Source organism: Schistocerca gregaria, chromosome 8, assembly GCF_023897955.1.
Source record: "Schistocerca gregaria isolate iqSchGreg1 chromosome 8, iqSchGreg1.2, whole genome shotgun sequence".
In the NCBI taxonomy this organism is placed as follows: domain Eukaryota; kingdom Metazoa; phylum Arthropoda; class Insecta; order Orthoptera; family Acrididae; genus Schistocerca; species Schistocerca gregaria.
Genome location: NC_064927.1, coordinates 261560453 through 261584136, shown reverse-complemented (window position 1 = coordinate 261584136; position 23684 = coordinate 261560453). Strand labels below are relative to the sequence as shown.

The following is a 23684-nucleotide window of genomic DNA, read 5'->3' as shown; positions in this document are numbered from 1 at the left end:
CTGTGTTGTGGTGTAACGTCCGTTTGCAAACAGTAAGATACGTGGAGGTGACCCCAGACATACGTATATCCTATTTATTCTACACAGGTACCACATATTATCACTTTTGAGTTCTGTTTTGGAAGTTTCGACTGTTGAATTCCTTTGTTGTAACACAGTACACACAGGTTTATTTTTTATTTTCATTCATATGACAGGTATATGCGGCATCTCGCTTGCTCTCGCTATTCATCAGATTTACTTACAACGGTAATATATTCTTACTATATGACTCCTATTCTATAACCAATGTATAGTATGACAATTGCCAAGACTACAAAAGGCGAACAGACACGTCCGTGACTGGACGGAAAGCACTTACTTTGTGAATATAAAGGGGCACGAGGGAGATTTGAACCCCGATCTATTTCTCTGTAGGCCAAGGCCGTGACCACAGAACAACGATGCCGCTGTTCTTTTGATGCGTTTGGTGTTGCGCATCTTCAGCTTGTACAGTTCACTGATTCTATTTCGCTTCTTTTTCATAGTTCAGTACACTATCTTCCTGTTTTCACGTCTGAACTCTTTTCAGTTTTTGACGCGCTATCCACTGGGCCATTTCGTTAGTAAATGTGAAGGGCGTACGATGTGGAATTTCCCTAGTCAGAGCCCTTCACTCAAAGAGGCTTAAAGTTACTTCTCTCCAACGTAAAATCAAAGAAAGTGAAATTTTGATGGGAAGTGGCTCAAGTGAGCGGTTTTTGTACCCTGAATCTGACTTATTCCTAATAATTTACCGTTTCTCCCTAAGGCTGTACCATTTCCGGCGAGGTCACAGCACGAACATGAACAAAGCACAAGACCGCACAGAGCCTGTAATAGGCATGGATCCTGGCGTCAGTTGCTTGTCACATTCAGTTGCCTTTTACAGCTGTTTAGCTCTCGACTTTGTTAGCGATGTACACAAGCTCTTACTTCATGTCTCCAATCACACTACTTCAAATTTTATATGCAAAGAAATTTTATAAGTCAAAAATAATTTCCACATATATGAAGTCTAGGGCACAGCCGTAAATAAATAACTGGGTAATGCTGAGTTTCTCAGCTACTCAGCTAATAAAATTACTTTTAACTGTCATTATCATCATTCCTTGATAAGGCAGACACTGGGTAACATATCACATTACCACATCGAATCGATACACCACATATCGACACTCTCAGATGAGTGATTTCGCCACATCGCTACAATATAACAGACAATAACAGTAAGTAATTGTAAGTAAGACTAGAATTGTGTAACTGATTCCATATTCAATAAGAAAATTTAATTAATTGAGTTGCAGTTCGACACCACGGCAAATTATTTAATACTACATCAAACTCTCTAAGTTTGGCGCATAAAAAAATCTTATTAATAAATTTCTTAAGGTACTTCATTTTTTCTGTATGCATAGAGCTTTAATTTACGTGTACCTGTGAACTAAACACAAAGAGGACTGGTAAACCATTTATGACGCTAACTTAATCTATAACTTCACAGTTTTAATTCAGAACAAGCGTTCCTCAATTAGGTATTCGCAATGGACGTCCAGTCAGTATCACTTCCTTTTGTTTATTTTGTGCTATTTGACTTCGTTTGGCAACTAATTATGTGCTGCCACATTTTGGCACTCCTATGAGAACAGGTTTATTTATCTCGATAAGGAAAAGGTTTTCACAATAAAAACTGTTGCTTGTGAAAGAAGGCAGGACAGATATGGTTCTTCCATTGGAGAAGAAAGAAATGTTATAACCAAAGAAGGAAAGACGACAAACCCCTAAGACAGATGCTCATTACACTCCCTATCCCAAGGATCCTTCCTGGTTGTATTTCACAGGTGTGCCAGAGGACAGACGTCTCTACAAATGCTATAGAATGGACACCACCAGTTACTCCCCCATAGCCCCGAAAACTATTGAAAGCCGTTGATGAGAGTAGCAGCACAAATAGCTAGCTCTGACTGGTTAACAGACTATGGCCACTAAAGAATACCCCTGGCTGCCAGTTGCTCTAAGTAAAACAAAGTAAGAATATGGCTAATCTGGCTGGACCGTTAAAACTAAGATATGCTAATCTCCCTTAAAAACTCTGCAAAAACACAACAATAAAACTTAACACGTTATCAGTACCACAAATTACCATATACAAACGCATTCAAGAGGAAAGTATACAAACCATACTAAACACACTAATGTGTACTTATACCACAAGTATGAGCACTTTTCTCTAATTACTTTTTGACCCAATTATGTATATTGTACTCGTGTTGGATTGTACCATGTGGCCAGCGAAATAACTGCACTGGTTCTCCAATAAATTTTGTGTTACATTTCATCAAAATTCTCAATAGTCTTTTCATGTCTAACACTGCCACTAAGCAGGAGAGATATTTTTAGTAGCAATTTATAAACTTTTGTAGTTTTGCATGCTATAAAACTACTCCTTTCTTATAATAGACATTTTGAATAACATACAAAGCTAATACACTTGTATTTGCAGCAGTTACTTTTATAAATGACTATACGATCTAAGGCATTGCAAGACAGATAGGTTCATTTAATTTAAAACAGTGGTGCAAACCTCAAACCAACAATAGTATTCTACTTTTGCAGGAACTGTCTGTTACACCTCCTTCTTCAAAAGGCTACTTCCTAACAATCATGAAATTTTCACAACAGTAGTGTCCCTATATATCCGTTTTTCTCAGTTCAGATGTATGTCCTCCTTTCTTGATCTGCATATCCTATTCATTACACAGTTTATATATAAGGGTGCAGTATCCTGTTTATCATTCTACATCTGTCCATTCTCCTCTTTACTGATGTGTTCTAAGCGGCACTCAATCCTGGTTTATAACAAATTCATACTCTCTTGATGGTTTTTTCTCCATGTTTCAAGTATTCCTCTATACTCTATTAAGAGTGACCAAATCTTGGTCATGATGGCCCTTCAAGATCGCTTTTGGGGTATAATCTGGACATTAGCATGTCATGCAGTGATAATTTAGTAGTTCTCGTCCTTCCTGTTCCTCTCTTCCTCAACAAAATATCACTAACATCTGTATCATACCTTCCATTGATTTATCACACGTTCATATCAACTACATTAAATTATCAATGTACATGTTTCATTATATGAGTAATGAACATAGGATAGTGGAACAAAATATAATTAATCGAAAAACAGTACAAGATGGAGAGATCATTATATAGACATAGGTAGTAATATAATGAGCAACTGGATTCTCATAGGACTCGAAATTCCCTTTTCCTTACTCTTTAATGAATCTACCAGAAGGACTGCCATTGCCCAGGAACGCTAGGCACCCGATGTGCACCTCCATGTCTGTAAAAAACCTTCATAGCTTGTTTCATTGTATTAGAACTATGATGTTATACTTCAGCTGACACGATATCATTCACCTTGAAATTTACCATTGCAGCGTGACTATTATGCTTCTTCACTCTAATTTGAGCACTTTTCTTTAGTTCCTTTTCCACAGCAGTATGATTATGAGCATTTTGTAACATTAGTTATCTCAAAATTTGTCATTGCAGCGTAACTGTTATGCTCTTTCACTCTAATTTCACTACTTTGCTTTACTTACGTTTCCAATATTTATGCGTATTGTCCTTGTGGATATCCATATGTCTTTAACAACGCTTCTACAATAAATTTTCTGTTTATCACTCCCACTGGTAAAAGCACAATAGACAAATGAGGTAACTCGTCTAATATCACTTGGAACCCAGGAACTGTTTAAGCCCATATAGTATGTTTATGTCAGCAATACTTTCTACAAAGTCTTCACACCATCATTACCCATAACGAACTCTTCGTCTAAGAATGGTATTTTGTAGTACTATGCTGCAATTCTTCCCATGCTAAGAATGCCTTAAAATTATGGCTTACAAATTGTGCACCATTACCTGCAAGTAACGATCTTGATTCCCCTATACTTAAAAAATGTTCTTGTAAACGATTAAAACACTGTACCTGCCTTTGCTATTGTAATAGGATATAGTTTCAAGTCTTTTGACAAACATGAAGTTGTCCAACCGTTCGATGAATCATCAGTTCTCCAAAATAAAAACACACAACAACAATTTATACTTATCCTTTTGGTTAATTTTACATGGTTCCAACACATTACAATAGGAGCAAAATGTCTGTAAGATCATAAATTATCTTTTATTTCTTGTGCTAACCGTGTGACATTATTGTTACAATAACTTATCTAAACAAAATTTACTCTAAAGATGTTACGAAACCCAACAGTTCTTATTTTTTACTAATAAAAGTACTTCTCACTGTCACAGTCATCATAAGTTGGTAATGTAGGCTTCCTGTAACACCTCACTTCAGTAAAGTTATGTATTGTAGCACAAAAGTTAAGTACAAACTAAACAGAACACCAGACAGTAGTTACAAGAATTGAAGTACATGAAAGCGAGACAACAGTTGACGAGGGATTGATACAGGACTGTAATGCATCCCAGACTGTACACTGGTCAACTGCTAAAGGAAATCAATGTGAACTTTGGAGTTGGAACTGAAATTCAGGGAGAAGAAAAGAAATGATGTTATTAGCCAATGACACTGTAATTCTGTCAGAAGTGGCTCAGGACTTCGAAGATCACCTGAATAGTAATGTTACTGCCTTGAAAATTTATACTGAAAGTCTGTATACAAATGGGAAACTCCAAAAATCTCGGAAATTTCTTAATAGATTTATTTCAGATTTTTTCATGACATTCTGACAAACATTGGAATGGACGTAGATTAATTTTTTTTTTTTTTTACATAACATTAAAACTGATGGTGAGATAGAAAAATCCGTGCTGTGCTGTGGACATGTGCATATTCTTTCTTGCAGCTGGATTCAATAATGTTGTTGTTGTTGTTGTTGTTATGGTCTTCAGCCCAGAGGCTGGCTTGATGCAGCTCTCCATGCTGCTCTATCTTGTGCAAGCTTCTTCATCTCCAAGTACCTACTGCACCCTACATCCTTCTGAATATGTTTAGTGTATTCATCTCTTGGTGTGTCTCTACAACTTTTATCCTCCACGCTGCCTTCCACTACTAAATTGGGGATTCCTTGATGCCTCAGAACATGTCCTACCAGCCGATCCCTTCTTCTAGTCAAGTTGTGCCACAAATTCCTCTGCTCCCCAATTCTATTCAGTACCTCCTCATTAGTTATGTGGGCTACCGATCTAATCTTAGGCATTCTTCTGTAGCAGCACATTTCGAAAGCTTCTTTTCTCTTCCTGTCTAAATTTTAATCGTCCATGTTTCACATTCACAAATGGTTCCACTCCATACAAATAATTTTAGAAGAGACTTCCTTACACATAAATCTATACTCGATGTCAACAAATTTCTCTTTAGAAAGGCATTTCGTGATATTGCAAGTCTACATTTTATATCCTCTCTACTTCGACTATTTTCCGTGATTTTGCTCCCCAAATAACAAAACTCATTTACTATTTTAAGTGTCCCATTTCCTAATCTAATTCCCTCTGCATCACCTGATTTAATTTGACTACATTCCACTACCCTCGTTTTGCTTTTGTTGATGTTCATCTTATATTTTCCTTTTAACACACTGTCCATTCCCTTCAACTGCTCTTCCAGGTCCTTTACTTCTCTAACAGAATTAAAATGTCATTGGCAAAACATCAGTTTTTCATTTCTTCTCCATGGATTTTAATTCCTACTCCAATTTTTCTTTTGTTTCCTTTATTGCTTGCTCAATATACAGATAGAATAACATCGGGGATAGGCTATAACCATGTCGCACTCCCTTCCCAAACACTGTTTCCTTTTCATGCGCTTTGACTCTTATTACTGCCATCTTCTTTCTGTACAAATTGTAAGCCTTCAGAATTTGAAAGAGAATATTCCAGTCAACATTGTCAAAAGCTTTATCTGAGTGCACAAATGTTACAAGGCCAAATCAGTCATTCATCCAGACTGTTACCCCTGCAACTACTGAAAAGGCTGCTGCCCATCTTCAGGAAGTACACGTTTGTCTGGCCTCTCAACAGACATCCATCCGTTGTGGTTGCACCAATGGTACGGCTATCTGTATCACTGAGGCACGCAAGCCTCGCCACCAACGGCAAGGTCTATGGTTCGTGGGGGGTGGGGGGAGGGGGGGGGGGGGGAAGGTCGTGTTATAATAATAATAGTCGGGTATTTAAACCATTAGCCAAAATGTTTCTTCCATATACATTAAAGTTTTATACACAACAATGACTTATATTGTTTCTTCCAGATAGGTTGATCCAAAAACGTGTAGAGTGGGAAAGTAATATTTATGGTTTATATATAATTATCCAATATAAATTTCTCCAAACGTTTATAATGCTACCTGTTCAGACATCTAAAAGTACAGAAAATTGTGTCGCTGAAGCTACAATCCTCACAGATCCAGCAGTTGAAGGGCTGTCTCTCATACCCTGTATACCAATGCTCCCAACCGATTTATGCATTCAGTTTAAGCTAATCTAGGTTTCGTTTGTAGCAGTACTAAAGAAGGCTCAAGATGCGACATTCAAATGCGCTGGAACTGATTTACGATCAGAGTTTTTTGCTACTGTCGGTTGTGTGTGTCTTACTACACAGCATTGTAAAAACTAAAACTCAACTCTAAACCTTTAGAATGTAGGCTATGTATTTTGTAAAGTGCCACCGACAACACCAGAGTACGTAACACTGTAGATATTCTGTAAAAATGTGCTGTTTTGTATTCTTCCTCAAAGTCAGTTTTAACTATGGTAGCGGGGTATTTAAATAATGACAAATTGGTCACATGGTCGTTTTTAAGTTGCCCATTTGGGAACTAGTAGTTTAGAAAACCAATTAATACTCTTACCACGCAATATTCAAAATCCGAAAATTGTTGCATATTCCGAAGTTTTGTAATTACATTGTGTACAAAAAATTAAAAAAACTTAAAAACAATAAAAACCAAACACATTAACAATGGAGTCTTATTAATCATGTTCTATACGATTTATTACAATTTCGAGTTCCACTCCTTCAAATTGGGCGAAGTCACAATGGGAAACCAAACTTTGCATCCGGACACAAGTCCCAAGGGTACCTCAGATAAAGATGTACATCCAATTCTCGTACATATTTAACATTTGCACAGCTTTGCTGGGTTTGCTAGTACGTTAGAAGATGAAATTCAACAAATTTAAAGCAAGATTAGTGGAATATAGTCGAATTAAATAAGGTAATGGTAATTTTTCTTAGGAAATTAGGCACTAACAGTAGGAAATGAAAGCTGACTGCCGATGGCCGAAGTAGAAAGGAAGACATTAAATCCAGACCGGTAACAGCAGGAGAAGTACTCTATTAAAAAGAGAAACTATTTTACGTGTAGTATAAATGTTCTCTGAAAATATTTATCGAGACTATAACCTTGAATGGAAGTGAAATGTTGACGAGAAACAGAATAGACATGAACAGAACAGAAGCTTTTGAAACGTGGCGCTGAATGCTGAAGATTAAATAGTATATTGGATAGCTGATGAGTACGCATATATCAAATTATGGAGAAAAAATGATTATGTCACTTGCATGATTAGAAGAATGGATCGTTTGATAACACATGTCAAGACTCGTCGAGTAATAGTCTAATTGGTAACGGAGAGGGGGGCGGGGGGCGGCAACTGCTGTAGATGCAGATTAAGGCTTTGAGTATAGCAAGCAGGCTCAAATGGCTCTGGGTTGCACAGCTTATGCAGAGATGGAGGCTTGCACAGGATACATTTTCATTTAGAACTGTTTCAAGTCAGTTTTCGGACTTCCGACATCAACAAGTTACGTAGAAAGAAGTTAACTTGTGCGGAGAACAGAGTAATAATACTGTTACCAGAATGTGTCTGACTTGTGTGTTACGCCTTAGAATACGTAGTAATGCTTTTAAACAAGGATTTCATTCTTGTATATATGTTGTCGTTTTCTTTTCAGATCTTCATACATTCCAATCTGGAGTCCCTTTATAAGCACGTCCCCAAGAAGATCTTACCAGAAGAGTACGGTGGAGAAGCTGGGCCTATAGAAAAATTGGAAAGTAAGTGCAAACCACCGCCAGTTAGCGACTCTCACGTCATTCTCAAAGTGAATAAAGAAGTGATTTCCTTATGTATCTTTTTATTACCATATCTACCGACTTAAAAAATGTGAAATATACTAGAGTTGAAATTTACGACGTTGCGCCACACTCGAAAGCCGATTCGCACAGAAGAAGAACAGATACCATCTTAGTAAATGTATACTTAAGGCTCACCGGCCACTTGACTATCATCTTCTTCTGTGCGAATGCGCAGACAGTGCCGGAACTCTTACGGGGATCGGCAACGCGCCGCGAGTAATGAGTATAATGGGCGAGGGCACTACGAATGTAGTGCGGGACAATACGTTGAGAATGTGGGTTTCGCGGGAGGCGTGCCAGAGATAAATCCCTGCAGTCGCGCTATCCTCTGTGTCCTCCGTGGCTCAGATGGATAGACCGTCTCCCATGTAAGCAGGAGATGCCGGGTTCGAGTCCCGCTCGGGGCTCACATTTTCATCTGTCCCCGTTGACGTATGTCAACGCCTGTCAGCAGCTAAGGGTGTTCATCTCATTCTAACGAGCTGCTTGGTCGCCGATGGTATCTGTTCTTTCGGACATGTCAACTTTCCCCACAGAAACAAATCCAGGGACGTCAGATCCGGTGAACGTGCGGGCCATGGTATGGTGCTTCGACGACCAATCCACCTGTCATGAAATTGCTATTCAATACCGCTTCAACTGCACGCGAACTATGTGCCGGACATCCATCGTGTTGGAATTACATCGCCATTCTGTCATGCAGCGAAACATCTTGTAGTAACATCGGTAGAATATTACGTAGGAAATCAGCATACATTGCACCATTTAGATTGCCATCGACAAAATGGGGGCCAATTGTCCTTCCTCCCTTAACGCCGCAACATGGATAACCCGCCAAGGTCGCTCATGATCCACTTATCGTAGCCATCATGGATTTTCCGTTGCCCAATAGTGCATATTATGCCGTTAATGCCGGTTACCACTGTTGGTGAATGACGCTTCGTCGCTAAATAGAACGCGTGCAAAAAATCTGTCATCGTCCCGTAATTTCTCTTGTGCCCCGTGACAGAACAGTACACGACGTACAGAGTCGTCGCCATGCAATTCCTGGTGCATAGAAATATGGTACGGGTGCAATCGACGTTGATGTAGCATTCTCAACACCGACGTTTTCGAGATTCCCGATTCTCGAGAAATTTGTTTGGTGCTGATGTGCGCATTAGCCGCGACAGCAGCTAAACACCTACTTGGGCATCATCATTTGTTGCAGGTCGTGGCTGACGTGTCACATGTGGCTGAACACTTCTGGTTTCTTTAGATAACGTAACTATCCGGCGAACGGTCCGGACACTTGGATGATGTCGTCCAGGATGCCGAGCAGCATACATAGCACACGCCCGTTGGGCATTTTGATCACAGTAGCCATACATCAACACGATATCGAGCTTTTCCGCAATTGGTAAACGGTCCATTTTAATGCATCACGAAGCAAATACCGTCTTCACTGGTGGAATGTTACGTGGTATCACGTATTTATACGTTTGTGACTATTACAGCGTCATCTATCACAAAGTGAAACAAGGGGTCGAACTAAAACATTCATATTTCTTTACGTACTACACGAATAGGTAATAAAAAATGGGGGTTCCTATGTTAAAAAAAGCAGTTGATATCCGTTTGACCTATGGTAGCGCCATCTAGCGGGCCAACCATAGCGCCATCTGGTTTCCCCCTTCAAGCTAGACGAGTTTCGTTGTTTGTAGTTTTCTCGTTTGATACTTATTTCGTGAGATATTTGGCCCAGTCAGTATCAATGGACCAACCTCTATAGTAAAACAATGTATAGGAGGATGGTTGAAGATGTGGCAGCGTCCTCTGACGAGCGCAGACAGATACTAAACCTGTCAGGTTGTTTCTCTTCGCTCCGACGTGCACTTCGAATTAGCTACGGAAAATGTGTTTCGTAGTGTGAGAAGTTGGAATGCGTTTAAACGTTATTGGAGCATTAGAATCATAAACACACCCATAAAACTCTAGCGCAGACACAAAGATAAAAGACCTACTTTTGTGCCGATGCATTTGGTTAAAAGACTATGGCAGCAAACGTAATAACTATAACACGAACACAAATAAAACAAGCGCTAATATCAGGGGTTAACTTGTCTTTCAGTTTGTAGGTCATACAGTTTTCTAGTTGTAACATAAATTTTCTTCGTATCGTTTTGTCCACAAATTTTGATGTTTCGCATTTATTCACCCTAGCCTGTTCTCTCGTAGCTCTGTACATTAAATATAAGGAAGGCTGAACACCAATCCTGAAATAAAAAGCCGAAATAAACAATTATTCTAATTATCTTACGACAGATGAGCTATCGATGAAAAATTACTTGCACAAAATAACGTTACAAAAGACGATAACTAAAACTGTTCTTAAAGACGATGTGCAAGATATAATGCAATCAAACGTTGAAAATGCAGATGTTTCAACGCATTCAAATTAACCTTCATACACACAACAAGAACTGAGCAGCGCAGTCGATGCTACTGAATTTCACAATATTCCAAAATTCTTAACAACTAGTAATAGCTGTCTATAGTCCTCGGACGCCCGAGTCAGATCTGATCGCAGTCAGGTTGCTGTGGTAGGCTATTCTCTTTTATTACCTACAGTTAAGGAACGGAGAATTCGTTTTCCCCATAATGGCCAATTACGAAGAACGCTAGACTGATTGTGAGCAGTATAGCGTGTCAATGAACGCTGGTTTCATACGTGGGCTAGTGTGTGGGTACCTATTGTCGCTACTGCGATGTATCCAATTCTCTTCTAGGGAAAATGTCGGACTGGTTTTCAATTTGCTCCTCAGGACTGCCAATTTGAAACAGTTGAATCTCAGAAATGGAAAGGATAATGTAAGCGAAAATATTTAAATATTTCTATATAATATTTATTGGCTTTCGAGCGTATCGTCCATGATGGAAAAGTTAAACTAAATTCCAGAATGATTATAATTAAAGTTCCACTTTCAAAACGCTGTTAAAAAAGAGAACCACTGCTCGGAATGACGTCAAGTTTCAATGAAATACCAGTATTATCGAAGAAGGGAGAGACCTTGTCGGAAAAAGCAAGGAAAATTTCACAACTAGATGACGCTGTAAGCAGCAGAATATGCGAAATAAAAGATGCAGGGTACACGCCTGTTCCTCAGTTTGCGTTCAGGCGCTCCGCACGGCTGTCTCGGGATCGTTCACTCCTGTTAGAGCTCTGTAACAAGAAAGTCGACCGCGCGCCAATAGCTCTTCAGAAGTTCCGGCGTTGGTCTTATGTCTGGCCAGGATCTGGAGAAAATTATTAAGCATTTAGAAAAGGAGGTTTCTTTTGAAGTACAGAGTGGTGGAAGAAGGAAGACAATTGGTCCGATGTCAGTAGATGTGGCGACAGCATTGCAGGAGGGGTCGAGCGGTGGTATACAGAAATTCATTGCACGAGAAATTGACCAAACTCTTGCCATTCATGTGTGCACAGTGTATTAAATTCTAAGAAACACCCTGTAATGCCATCCATACAAAATGACCCGTTCAGGAGTTGATTCATGCTGACGCCCCAGTAAGATAAACGTTTTCTCCAGTATTTTTTGTTCACACGGAAGTGGGCAACGAATGACCATGAAACATTCTGTGGATAGACGATGACCATTCCTACCGCCAAGGACACACCAATACACCAATACACAGAATATGGCAGAATATGAGGAACGGAAAATGCGCTAGCACATCAAGTGGTATCGCTTTATTCTACAAACATACCTCCATGGTGTGGGTTGACGGCATCGTTTATTGCAGGACCGTCTTTATTCGAGGAGATGGGTCCTGTGGATCCTGTTTCCTGTGCCGTCAGTGGTAAATACGAGAGTATTTTGCGCACTAACGTCACTTCAGTAGCATGTATGTGTGGGTAGGATCATGTATATGTAATATGGCACTCCTCCCCACATTATACAGCCAGTGAAGCAGCTGCTGCAGGGGCATTTTGGAAATGCTAGAATCAACGGCCGTTATTTCCCTACAGGCTGTTTGTGCGGATCACCTGATCTTTTTAATTATTTTTTTACATTTCAAATTCCGTAGGACCAAATTCAGGAGCAAATATCTAAGGTCATGGAACGTGTCAGTACATGAAATTACAACACAAAAGTAGAAACAGGTAAAAATAAAATGTTTTTGAACCCAAAAAAGTCAATCCATAAGTTTAAGTAAAAGGAGTCAACAATACAACAAGAATCAGCTTAATTTTTCAAGGAACTCCTCGACAGAATAGAAGGAGTGACCCACGAGGGAACTCTTCAGTTTCGATTTGAAAGCGCGTGGATTACTGCTAAGATTTTTGAATTCGAGTTGTACCTTATTGAAAATGGATACAGCATTATACTGCACACCTTTCTGCACAAGAGTTAAGGAAGTCCGATGGAAGGGCAGGTTTAATTTCTGGCGAGTATTAATTGAGTGAAAGCTGCTTATTCTTGGGAATAAGCTAACATTGTTAACAAGGAATGACAGTAAGGAATATATAGAGAGGCCAATTTCAAAACACCCAGGCTCGTGAACAGGTGCCGACAAGAGAGTCATGAACTTACGCCACTAATTGCCCCAACCGCCCATTTCTGAGCCAAACATATTCTTTTAGAACGGGAAGAATTACCCCAAAATGTAATACCATACAACATAACCGAATGAAAATAAGCATATAAGACTAATCTTAATCCGTGTGACTTCTGGCTGTGGCATTATCTGAAATACGCTGTGGTTAGTGCTCCCATTACAAACGCAGCTGAACTGTAGGCGCGCATTGATTCCGGAGACACTTCGATCTGTTGTGGAAATCCTGTTTCTTGATTTCAGCTTGTGGCAGAAAACGGTGGACAGCACATTGAACATGTCTTGCACTAGTTTCACGACAGTTAGAAACCGAGGTGTTGCTTTTTATGTGGTTTTTGGTCTCAGAACAGTGAAGAACGAATTTTTCCCATCAGATGCGGTACAGCGTTGCCGTGTTGAATGACCCAGTCAAGTAATGGTGCCACAACTGTGAATGCCAAACATCAATTGTTATGCACATGACAGAGTATTGTTGGTTTCATGTGTTGGTTTAATGCGCTACTCACACCATAGTCGTCGTTCCCATTAATTTTCCCCTTTTGCTCGATAACATTCGGTTCAAATTTGTTGTTCGTCCTAACAGAGCTCCATTTTTATAGTCGTTTGGTTCAAATGGCTCTGAGCACCATGGGACTTAACTTCTCAGGTCATCAGTACCCTAGAACGTAGAACTACTTAAACCTAATTAACCTAAGGTCATCACAAACACCCATGCCCGAGGCAGGATTCGAACCTGCGATAGTAGCAGTCGCGCGGTTCCAGGTTGTAGCGCCTAGAACCGCGCGGCCACTCCGGTCGGCGCAGTCGTTTGGAACTGGAGCTTCAGTTACAATTACACTGTATGTAAATGTCACTACCAGCTACAGCATTATACAGAATAACACTGGAGAAAGAGGAGTTGCTGTCACAGTATAGGGGTGTCTCCCGTAGTTGCACCATGTACCCTTATTGCACTTAACAAAATACTAAATGTAGAAGGATATGAATGTCTTCTGTATTTTGTTCTGTGTACAGTTGAAGAACAGTCCAGAGACAATGATTGTATCAATGTGATATGCGTCCTGCCATAAAGCAGCATATGTGGAGAATAACATCTCTGAAATGGAATGGGCTGCCCTGAGTACCGACCTGAACCCATTTTAACACTTTTGGGATGAGGTAGCACACCGACCGCGCTCCAGTCCACAGTGGCCAATACCGGTAGCTCTTCCGGTTTACGGTCTTGAGGAAGAACGTCAGCACCATTCCTTCATAGACATTCAGACATGTCACTCAAAATTTCACCAGCAGAGTTGTCAGCCCCCAGTAGCTCAGTGGCAGCCGGCACGGTATCTCAGCGTGTTCGGTCACAGGGTTAGCTGCCCTCTGTAATAAAAAACTGAGTCAACGGCTCAACACTGAACTTGAAAGGGCGTCATGGGACATAAACACCGAACAAGTCGAACAGGATTTAATTACGCTCAAGTGTTCCAATGACATGAGTGCAGAAACCACAGCGGACTGTGTTGTCTCGTTGAAGCTTCAATCAAATCCAAATCGGAAGGCAGGGTTGTCAATCATGTACGACACTGGAAGCACATTTATTGCTGAGACCAACGTACAGCCAGAACAGAACTGACATCTTGGGCGAACACTGCAGCTATTTAAACAAACATACAACATTCCAGTATGCTATTATTTATACAACCATTGAATCTTGACCGTGGGACTGCTACGGTCGCAGGTTCGAATCCTGCCTCGGGCATGGATGTGTGTGATGTCCTTAGGTTAGTTAGGTTTAAGTAGTTCTAAGTTCTAGGGGACTGATGACGACAGCAGTTGAGTCCCATAGTGCTCAGAGCCATTGAATCTTGTAGATATATAAACATTACAAACATAAAATATTTCAAAAACTTCCCAGAAGTGGTAGACAAGAAATCGGCAATCCACAGCATGCCACACTACAACTCTAACACTACACAATACTGTATGAACAGTAGCTTGCAAAATACCTGAAGACTAGCTTAGCGCCCGCTGTTTCGCTCCAGTAGACTGTACGGCCTGCAGATATTTTTTTGTTTTTGTTTTTACTTAATAGAATTTTCATGTTGTTCACAAACTGCAAAAGCGTCTAATCCTTTCGTGCCAATTAAGGCCATAGAAACGTGGGCTTTTCCGAATGTACTTTTGATCAAAAAGCTATTTTGGTATATGTAGTTCTTGTTAATCATGCCTTTTTCGTTCATGTGGAGATACTTCCATAGCAAGTTTAATCCCCTAACAAATATTTCTTTATTTTTAACCGAAAAGTGAAATAGCGATTTTCATAAAATTTAGCTTTAACATTTTTGTAATGTAATTAAATACATTTTTAAAAATTTTCATTGCCTACAGCACTCTGTTAGAGGATGAATTCGGAGAAATAATGAAACACTGCTGAAACAGGTATTTTTTATTTTCTGTCTGAGAAACCAAATACTAGTTCTCATAGGCCTGCCTTCAAAACTGCCTTAGTATCGACATTAAAACAAAAAAAGAAAGAAAAGAAAAGCCCTATATCCCCTATTTCATCCCCTTAAGATTGGAATTTCGAAAACTTCTGTCTTAAACGACACCTATCGTATAATATCCACACCTTCTACAAATTTTGAGTTTGTATCATTAGCGGTTTGGGCTTCGCCGTGATGAGTCAGTTATTCAGTCTGTCAGTCAGGATGTTGCTTTTAATATAAAGAGATTTGTCACACCAGATATTCCTGATTTCGTTAACCTTTATAGTTCACATGGGATGTGTTTTACGATGTCACTCTGTTTGCAGATGCGTGGAAAGAGCGCATCGAGAGGAACGCGGCGTTCTTCAAGGAGGACGAGAAGTACGGGGTGGACGAGTCGAAGAGGCCCGGCAAACCCAAGACGCACACCGACCTGTTCGGCGTTGAGGGCTCCTTCCGGCAGCTTTCCGTGGACTGAGCACGATTCTCTGCCGACCTACTGTCAAAGGCCATTCTTAGTGGTACTGCTACCAAGTGCTCCCACTGTAAAATACTACCAATGCATTTGAGAATAAAATTACTCTGTTTTTAAATTCTGACAGTATACCACTCACCAGACCGCCATACCATGGCACATAGTAGGCGATCCACGTTAATTTCACTCTGCACTGTTCAAGAGGAGGACGAATGAACCTCATGTTGTTTGGCGAAAACTGACGAAGATGACCGACGGTGTCTCGAATAATGACGCAGTCACTTGTGTGGCCAGGTGGCCTCACCTGCTCATAGGCTGCCAAGTTTCGGTTTTCACAGGTATTGATGGGCTGCCTTTACTGGCAGCTATACCCTGTGCAGCGTTGTGACGCAGCAAACCACCGTGCTTCCTTAACCGTTTGGTGGTGCTAGCCAAACTGGTGAGGTCATCGGTCCCTTAATCTAACTTAAACTGGCCTACACTAAGGACAACACACACACATTTCCGAGGGAGGACTCCAACCTCCCACGGGCGGACCCGCAGCATCCGTGGCAAGGCGCATTAGACCAAGCGACTACCCTGCGCATCTTAACCGTTCGGAACAGCAGCACACCTGTTGCTTCGCACTCCACTTGTGCTCATGTGTGACAAGTCGAGAGAGGCAACTGAGAGACACATGAAGTTACACCACATGGAAAGCAATTTTCTGACGAACTAGCGCCATTCGTTCCTCTATGCATCGCGGCTGGAGTGCTGTAGTACATCAGTGGGAAGCAGTTTTCTGAAGCACCAGCTACACTTATCGAATGGACACCATTAGAGGTTTACCAGAAGTGGCAGGTTCTAATAATTGCTCAGCAATGGCGTAGGGAAACAATATTACATCTTAATAGACTACACCTAATCAAGATAGTCAAGAAATCTCAAAAAGACTGCATAATATCAAGAATTTGCTTACAGTTGGTTGCATCAACAGACCAGCAAGCAATGAATGTTTCTGTACATTTTTTTAAATGGCGCTAGATAATTTTTATCCCCACATTGGTTCATTAAAATGAACAATACACCAAAATAAAACTTTCTAGATCGGGAGCAAAATACTCCTGCAAAAGTGGATAACCAGGTCAGTATTCATTGCACAGTGTAGAATCATCTCCATTATCATGCAAAAATAATACAGTTCACAACAAGTAAATACCTTCTTCTTCAAATTCATAAGCCACGTATGTAAAAAGATTTATTGCATATATTAATAACCAGTATATCACATCTCAACTGTTTTCAAGACGTCTCAGGTTGTGACAGATGAAAGAAGCCGTCATTAACCATAATTTATTACAATTCTGCCATAACAAGTCGATGCATGGACACAATTATGCTGTAACATAGGAATGAATGTGGCAATTGGTTACACTTTTCATCTAAATGCGTAAAATGGTGCTTGGTCAGTTCGTTTGCCTTTGGCTGTTTTGTGTGTTTCATATCTCATACTGTGATGCATTACGGTTAGAGTTTGGCATATTCAGTGGTTGATTACGGAAATGCAGTCAGTAAATGTTTTAGAGAAACTTAGCACCACAGAGGCGATCGATAAATAGTTCAGCCTCTGTACGTAAACCCAAATAGATGTAGTTCAAATGGAATACAAAGCAATACTAGCCTGTCAATATTATTAGTTATATTTTTCTGTAGTAGAACATGAAGCATTGTCTTCAGTCCCCTCAAAATAGTGCTTGGTGCGGTAATGCATTATGCATTATTGAACAATTTGTAAACTGTAGAGGGTCACAGTTTGTGCTTTGCACGACTAATAATATAGCCTCACAAGTTTTATGTATTTTGACAAATATTTTTGGTGTGGAGGTGGCGTTGCACGGTAGCTCAGCGTGTTCGGTCACAGGGTTAGCTGCTCTCTGTAATAAAAAACTGAGTCAACGGCTCATCACTGAACTGGAAGGGGTGTCATGGGACATCCGCACCGAACAAATGCAACGATCAACATCGGAAAAAATGAGAGCAATAAAAAGAAAGTGGGCTGCGCAACAGACTGTAATGCCAAGGGACCCGCGTTCGATTCCCGGCTGGGTCGGAGATTTTCCCCGCTCAGGGACTGGGCATTGTGTTGTCCTAATCATCAGCATCTCATCCCTTTTGACACGCAAAGACGCCTGAAAATCGGCATCAACTCAAAAGACTTCCATCAGGCGACCGGCCTACCCGACGTGGGGCCCTCGCCATACGACATTCCATTTCACTTGATATATACACTGTGTGCGGCTTGCTGACGGACGTTTCAAACGTGAAAAAATATGGTGAGCCTTGAGATGCACATTCTGTGTATCTTTTTAGCTTGTCCTCCCTAAAATGGTGCTTGGTAAGGTTCGTTTCACTTAGGTGTAAAACTGGAATGTGACCTTCGTCCTTAGGATATTATTTTCCAGCCACATGTGTTTGGAACCATGTAGACTAGGAAATAAAAAGGGGTTACTTGTTAGTCTACAGTCGTGTTTCCGGCATGGATTTTGATAGATATCTGTGTGTGTGTGTGTGTGTGTGTGTGTGTGTGTGTGTGTGTGTGTGTGTGTGTGCATACGTGCGTGTCCGTGCGTGAAGCGGATATAACACTGACACTTGCCATGGAGACTGAATTTATGTATTGCTGATGCATGTCTGCTGACTTTCTGCACACATAATGTATTCTGTAGATTAATTTACACGTGTAAATATTTCATTTGAGGGTCTCCATTACTTTAATTAGTGACATTCACTACTATAACACATGAGTGGTCACGACGTGTCAGACCGTGACTACGGCAGGCCAGCCACTTACTCCACATTTCATGCATACATTTTGTGGTGGCCGCGCGGTTAGAGGCGCAATCTCACGTTTCTGCGAGTGGAACAGGAAAGGAAATGACCAGTAGTAGCACAAGGTGCCCTCCGCCATGCATCATACCCTTTCTTGCGGAATATGTATGTACGTAGATGCAGAAGGAGACGAATGAGCACAGAATGAACAAAAGTATTCATGTGTCGTGTAGAAATTTTCGCTTTATTGCTGCTGCTCTGAAAACCATTCTTAACGCATGAAGCCTTGAACTGAGTTAACACGGTTACTCTAGCTGCGGCGGAACTTACTTTTTGCAGCTGAAATGCAACATGTACGTATCTCTTAAAAACAGATTCGTCATAATATAATTGAGGCGTTGAGTGACTGTGAACTTAGGAAAGTGAAGGGAAATGAAAAACATTATACTACAGTTACCAAGATCTTTCATTGATACCAGCTCGCGTTCTGACTCCGACGGGCCATTTATTATCGACAGGGCTCCCTCTGCCAATGGCGTCATTCTACAGCGGTATTGAGGAGCACAGAGTCAGCACGCCTCTCTCTCGGCCGTTTCATCAACTCAGACATCGCAGCCACACTTCTCACTCAAGTAACTACTCAGCCTGCATCACGGGGCTGAGTGTACCCTGTTCCAGTCCTCCTCCTCCCAGAAATTAAAAATTCCCGTTGGTGCTCTGAATGGAGCCTATGTCCTCTGCGTAGTTATAATACTCGCAAATCACTCAGCTACGGAGAGGGACATTTATCACCAGTGCCACTGACTAAGTCATGTACGTATTTTCCAATAGATAATGAGACTCTTCAGTAGACAGGGTGATTTCTTGATGATGACACAAACTTTCAGAGATTATGGAGAAGGGTAAGTTGAGGTAAGGAACCCTGGACCGAGTCGAAAACTGTAAGCGGAGTCGTTCAGATAGACAGTGGAAATCATGTGCCAGTCTGTTGTTGCTAAGACTTTGGGGGTAGGTAGTCCCGACAAGCATTTAGGTGTACAGACCGAGATAATAATTCATCTAATCCAGTGCGCATGGCGTACTGCACACTGACAAAGTAATCTTTGTGTACAATGTCTGTACTATAATAGACTGCAGCCCGTGTTTACTGGTACAATTTGAAGTGCGAGACCATGCTGAAAAGTAATGCCTCCGATATTTTTATGTGAAAACTCTGATAGCTTACTAAATAAAACCAATTTTACTAGCCGGCCGAAGTGGCCGAGCAGTTCTAGGCGCTTTAGTGTGGAACCGCGCGACCTCTACGGTCGCAGGTTCGAATCCTGCCTCGGGCATGGATGTGTGTGATGTCCGTAGGCTAGTTAGGTTTAAGTAGTTAAGTAGTTCTAAGTTCTAGGGGACTGATGTCGTCAGAAGTTAAGTGCCATAGTGCTCCGAGCCATACGAACCTGCCTCGGGCATGGATGTATGTGATGTTACTTAGGTTTAAGTAGTTCTAAATTCTACGGACTGATGACCTCAGATGTTAAGTCCCATAGTGCTCTGAGCCATTTGAACCAAATTTTACTAGAGTAGCCCATCTTTATCCTTTACGACTATATATCTGCAGTCCTCTTCTCTCAGGGGGCTCAGAACTATAGCGTGTAACATGGACGTGTGTAACGTACACATGTCGGTGCATGAGAAACAGCGTGCTCTAATCGAGTTTCGAATTCGAAGAGTTTGTCCTTCAGCATGACAACGCCAGACCACACACAAGCGTTGAGATATCTGCAACAATCCGATGCTTTGGGTTCACTGGCATCGGTCATTCTCCCTACAGTCCCGACTTGGCCACATGCGATTTTAATCTGTTTCCAAAAGTTAAAGAAAATCTTCGCGGACGTCACTTTGATACTGATGAAGCGCTGCAAGCAGAGGTGAAGTTTTGGCTCCGTCAACAAAGTCCAACATTCTACAGTAACGGTATCTCATTGGAGAAACCTTCTCGTCCCCATTGTGATTATATTGGAAAATAGGCATCGAGGTCATTAGAGACGGAGGACAAGCACTGATTATTTCTAGGATGGCTAAGAAATCGGCCGTACGCTGCCAAAGGAACCGTTTCGGCATTTTCAAGGAGCGTTTTAGGTAAACTACTCCTCCCGCACAATCCATGAAGGCCGTGAGGTACTGACTGGCAACCGTGTCATCCTCAGGCCACAGGCGTCACTGCATGCGGATATGGAGGGGCATGTGGTCAGCACACCGCCCTCCCGGCCGCATGTAAGTTTCCGAGACGGGAGCCGCTACTTCTCAATCAAGTAGCTCCTCAGTTTGCTGAGAGCACCCCGCTTCCAAACAGCGCTCGGCAGACCCATCAAAGTTCTAGCCCAACCTGACAGCGCTTAACTTCGGTGATTTGGCGGAAACCGGTGTTACCACTCCGGCGAGGTCGTTGGCTAGGTAAACCACGGAAAGCCTAAATCAGGATGGCCGGACGCAGGTTTGTGTCTAACGTCCTAACCCCTACGCCACTTCGCTCAGTATGTGGACAGCCACAGTGAATGATTACGTACTACGCCAGCTTCTTTTACCTCCTCACATAAATGCACCAGCGTACACAGCGTTTATGAGAGAGATGTGCTATCCACCTGTTATTCGTCAACGGATGTGATTCAAACATCAAGAGCTCCGCCTCAGTATTGATTGAGGGGTCGTGACACCTGCATCAGACATTTCCTGGAAAATGGCTGGGCGGAGAAGGGAATATATGTTGGGGCAGTTCAGGCACAGAAAGCGTTACCGGTGACGACACCGATAATGTCACTATTAACGACACTGATTGCACTAGTGACGACAGCAGTGACAAACCAATGGCGACACCAAGGTGACAGTGACGACACCGAGGACGACGCCAATGACGACACTGATAACTTCATGGCATTTCCCCACTACTCCTCTCCACTCTGACAGAGGTGTGTAAAATGGTGAGAAACTCAAATTTTGGCGGTGTTTCCCACACTCCTGCGTAAGTAGGGCTAATGCCTTAGTATAGATTGGCGAGAACTTCAAAGATGAAAATTATCACATTTTCATGCTGGCGGATCCGGAATACTGGCACGGACCGAGACCCACGATAAAGACAGGCTACAGCAGAAGGGACTGCAGATCTTACAAGTGCCAACAGTCATCTCAACAAGGTTTAATATCTCTTGACGTACAAATACATCCAAACTTTCGATAGTACACGACAGAGTTACGAAATTTAGTAGGCGCCTTTTCAATTACATATTAATGCAGGGCCTTGGGCCCTGCATGGAGCCGAGTATTCGGGAAGTGCGGCAGAAAAGCCGACTAGTGTGACGCCTCAGGTTCGTCGCAGGTCCCGCATTTACCAAGGCCGCCCGGGCACAGGTTCTACGACGTCAGAATCCAAGACTTCAAATACTGGGACTGGCTCTATGAACGTCAGAATCCAGGTTGGCTGACCTGGAAGACACTATGTCTGTCGAAAATGGCGACCAGGGCATACTGACACCAGAAACAATAGCTTTACTATGACGTCAGGATCCGAGGTGCGAGAACAGAGGGGAGTGACCTGTCTGTAACGCCCTGTAGGGCTATTTATAGCAGTCGGTTCACTATGTAATTCCATCCTAATTTAACTTTGCCTAAACAGGTGCTTTTGTTTGATAAGCACGTCATGCCATACTACATCGTAAGTTAAAGTATAAACTGTATACTGTGTACTGGGAACAATTCTGTTTTCATTTAAGGTCAAACTGGAGGAGGGAAGGGTCCCTCTTGTTCCTATCCCATCCGCCATCTCATTCCCCTAAGGTAAAGTCCAAAATGTATACTGTGTAAGAAGAACAACTGCGTATTTATTTGAACAAACACCTGATCAAGGAGATCTCCCGTTCCACAGATGCGAATTCCATGATAGCCAGACCAGTCGAGAAGCTCGCCACCAGCCCGCTAACAGCCGATTCACCACGTACCTATGCCGCCTCCGGGAGGTTCGGAAGACAGCACATTTATACTACCAGATCGATGACATTATGGGAAATATAGTATGGAATCTTTGATTCCCAGTCCTGCTATGCATTTGTGACAGCACTGGCATCACAGTCTGCTTGACCCAAGTTAAAACAACTGGAAACATGAAAAATACAGGAAACACACTTGTACTTTAACCCAAACGACTAAGAGTCAAATTTCACTTAAACTGGAAAGAAACAGTAACACACAAATACATTCTGCTTCCAAACGGAAATAAATCAACGGATGCACACTCATCCTCCTGGTGGTGTACACTTATGCTGTGGCTCTGAAAAAAAAAATTGAAGTACTATGCTTGTAAAATTCACTACAAAAATTTCGGTGTGAAATGCACGGTAACTATTTCTTAGGTAGTTAACATAACCAACCATCCCAGAGCCATAAAACACGCGAACGTATTGATACCATACGCGTAGTAACAACATTTTAGAATGAAACATACTTACAGTTATTTACAAATCGAATCATAGCCATTAAAAACGGAACAAAATACTCAACTTGTACAGCATATTTCAGAACGAAAAACTTAACTGCTATCTGCAGCACAGCTCAACGTCATCTAGTGGACGTAATACACTGACGGAAAAAATCATAGCATCAAAAAATAATTAACATAGAGTAACAAAATTTCGGGAATACATTTGTCTAAGTAACACAACGTAAGCGTGAGATCAGCCATAACAAATGTGGAACACTGCTACATTAATAAACGGCGTACCCGTCATAATGCTCATTGCAAGTATGGTAACGTGTTGGCGCTGTCCTGCTCATGTGCCGGATGTTAGTATGTGGAATGTGTTTCCATGCCTGTTGAAGTTGCTAGGTCAGTGGAGGGACAGTTAATACTGCTTGCGGATGAACCTGGAGTTGTCGTCTGATGGTGTCCCGTGTCCATACAGACGAATGTTGAAAATTACGTGGACTGATAAGGGAAGGAATGAGGAGGTTCTGTGCAGAGTCCGAGAGAAAAGGAATATATGGAAAACACAAGGAGAAGGGACTGGATGATTAGGGAATTTTTAACACATAAGGTAATGACTTACATGGTACTAGAGGGAGATGTAGAGGACAAAAACTGTAGAGGAAGACAGAGATCGGAAT

The 23684-nt window shown here is 41.5% G+C and overlaps 1 protein-coding gene across 2 annotated transcripts in view; it reads left to right on the top strand.

Annotated features, from left to right (window-relative positions):
• LOC126284299 (retinol-binding protein pinta-like) overlaps positions 1 to 23684 on the top strand; it is a 136543-nt gene that overhangs the window by 45023 nt on the left and 67836 nt on the right. Inside the window, exons 6-7 of one of the 2 annotated variants that reach the window (XM_049983131.1) lie at positions 8009 to 8111; positions 15583 to 15849. The exons of the other annotated variant lie outside the window; for it this stretch is intronic. Coding sequence (XP_049839088.1) covers positions 8009 to 8111; positions 15583 to 15734 — 255 coding nt within the window. The 3' untranslated portion in view covers positions 15735 to 15849. Of the gene's footprint in view, positions 1 to 8008; positions 8112 to 15582; positions 15850 to 23684 lie in introns of those variants that run through there. 2 annotated transcript variants of the gene reach the window in all.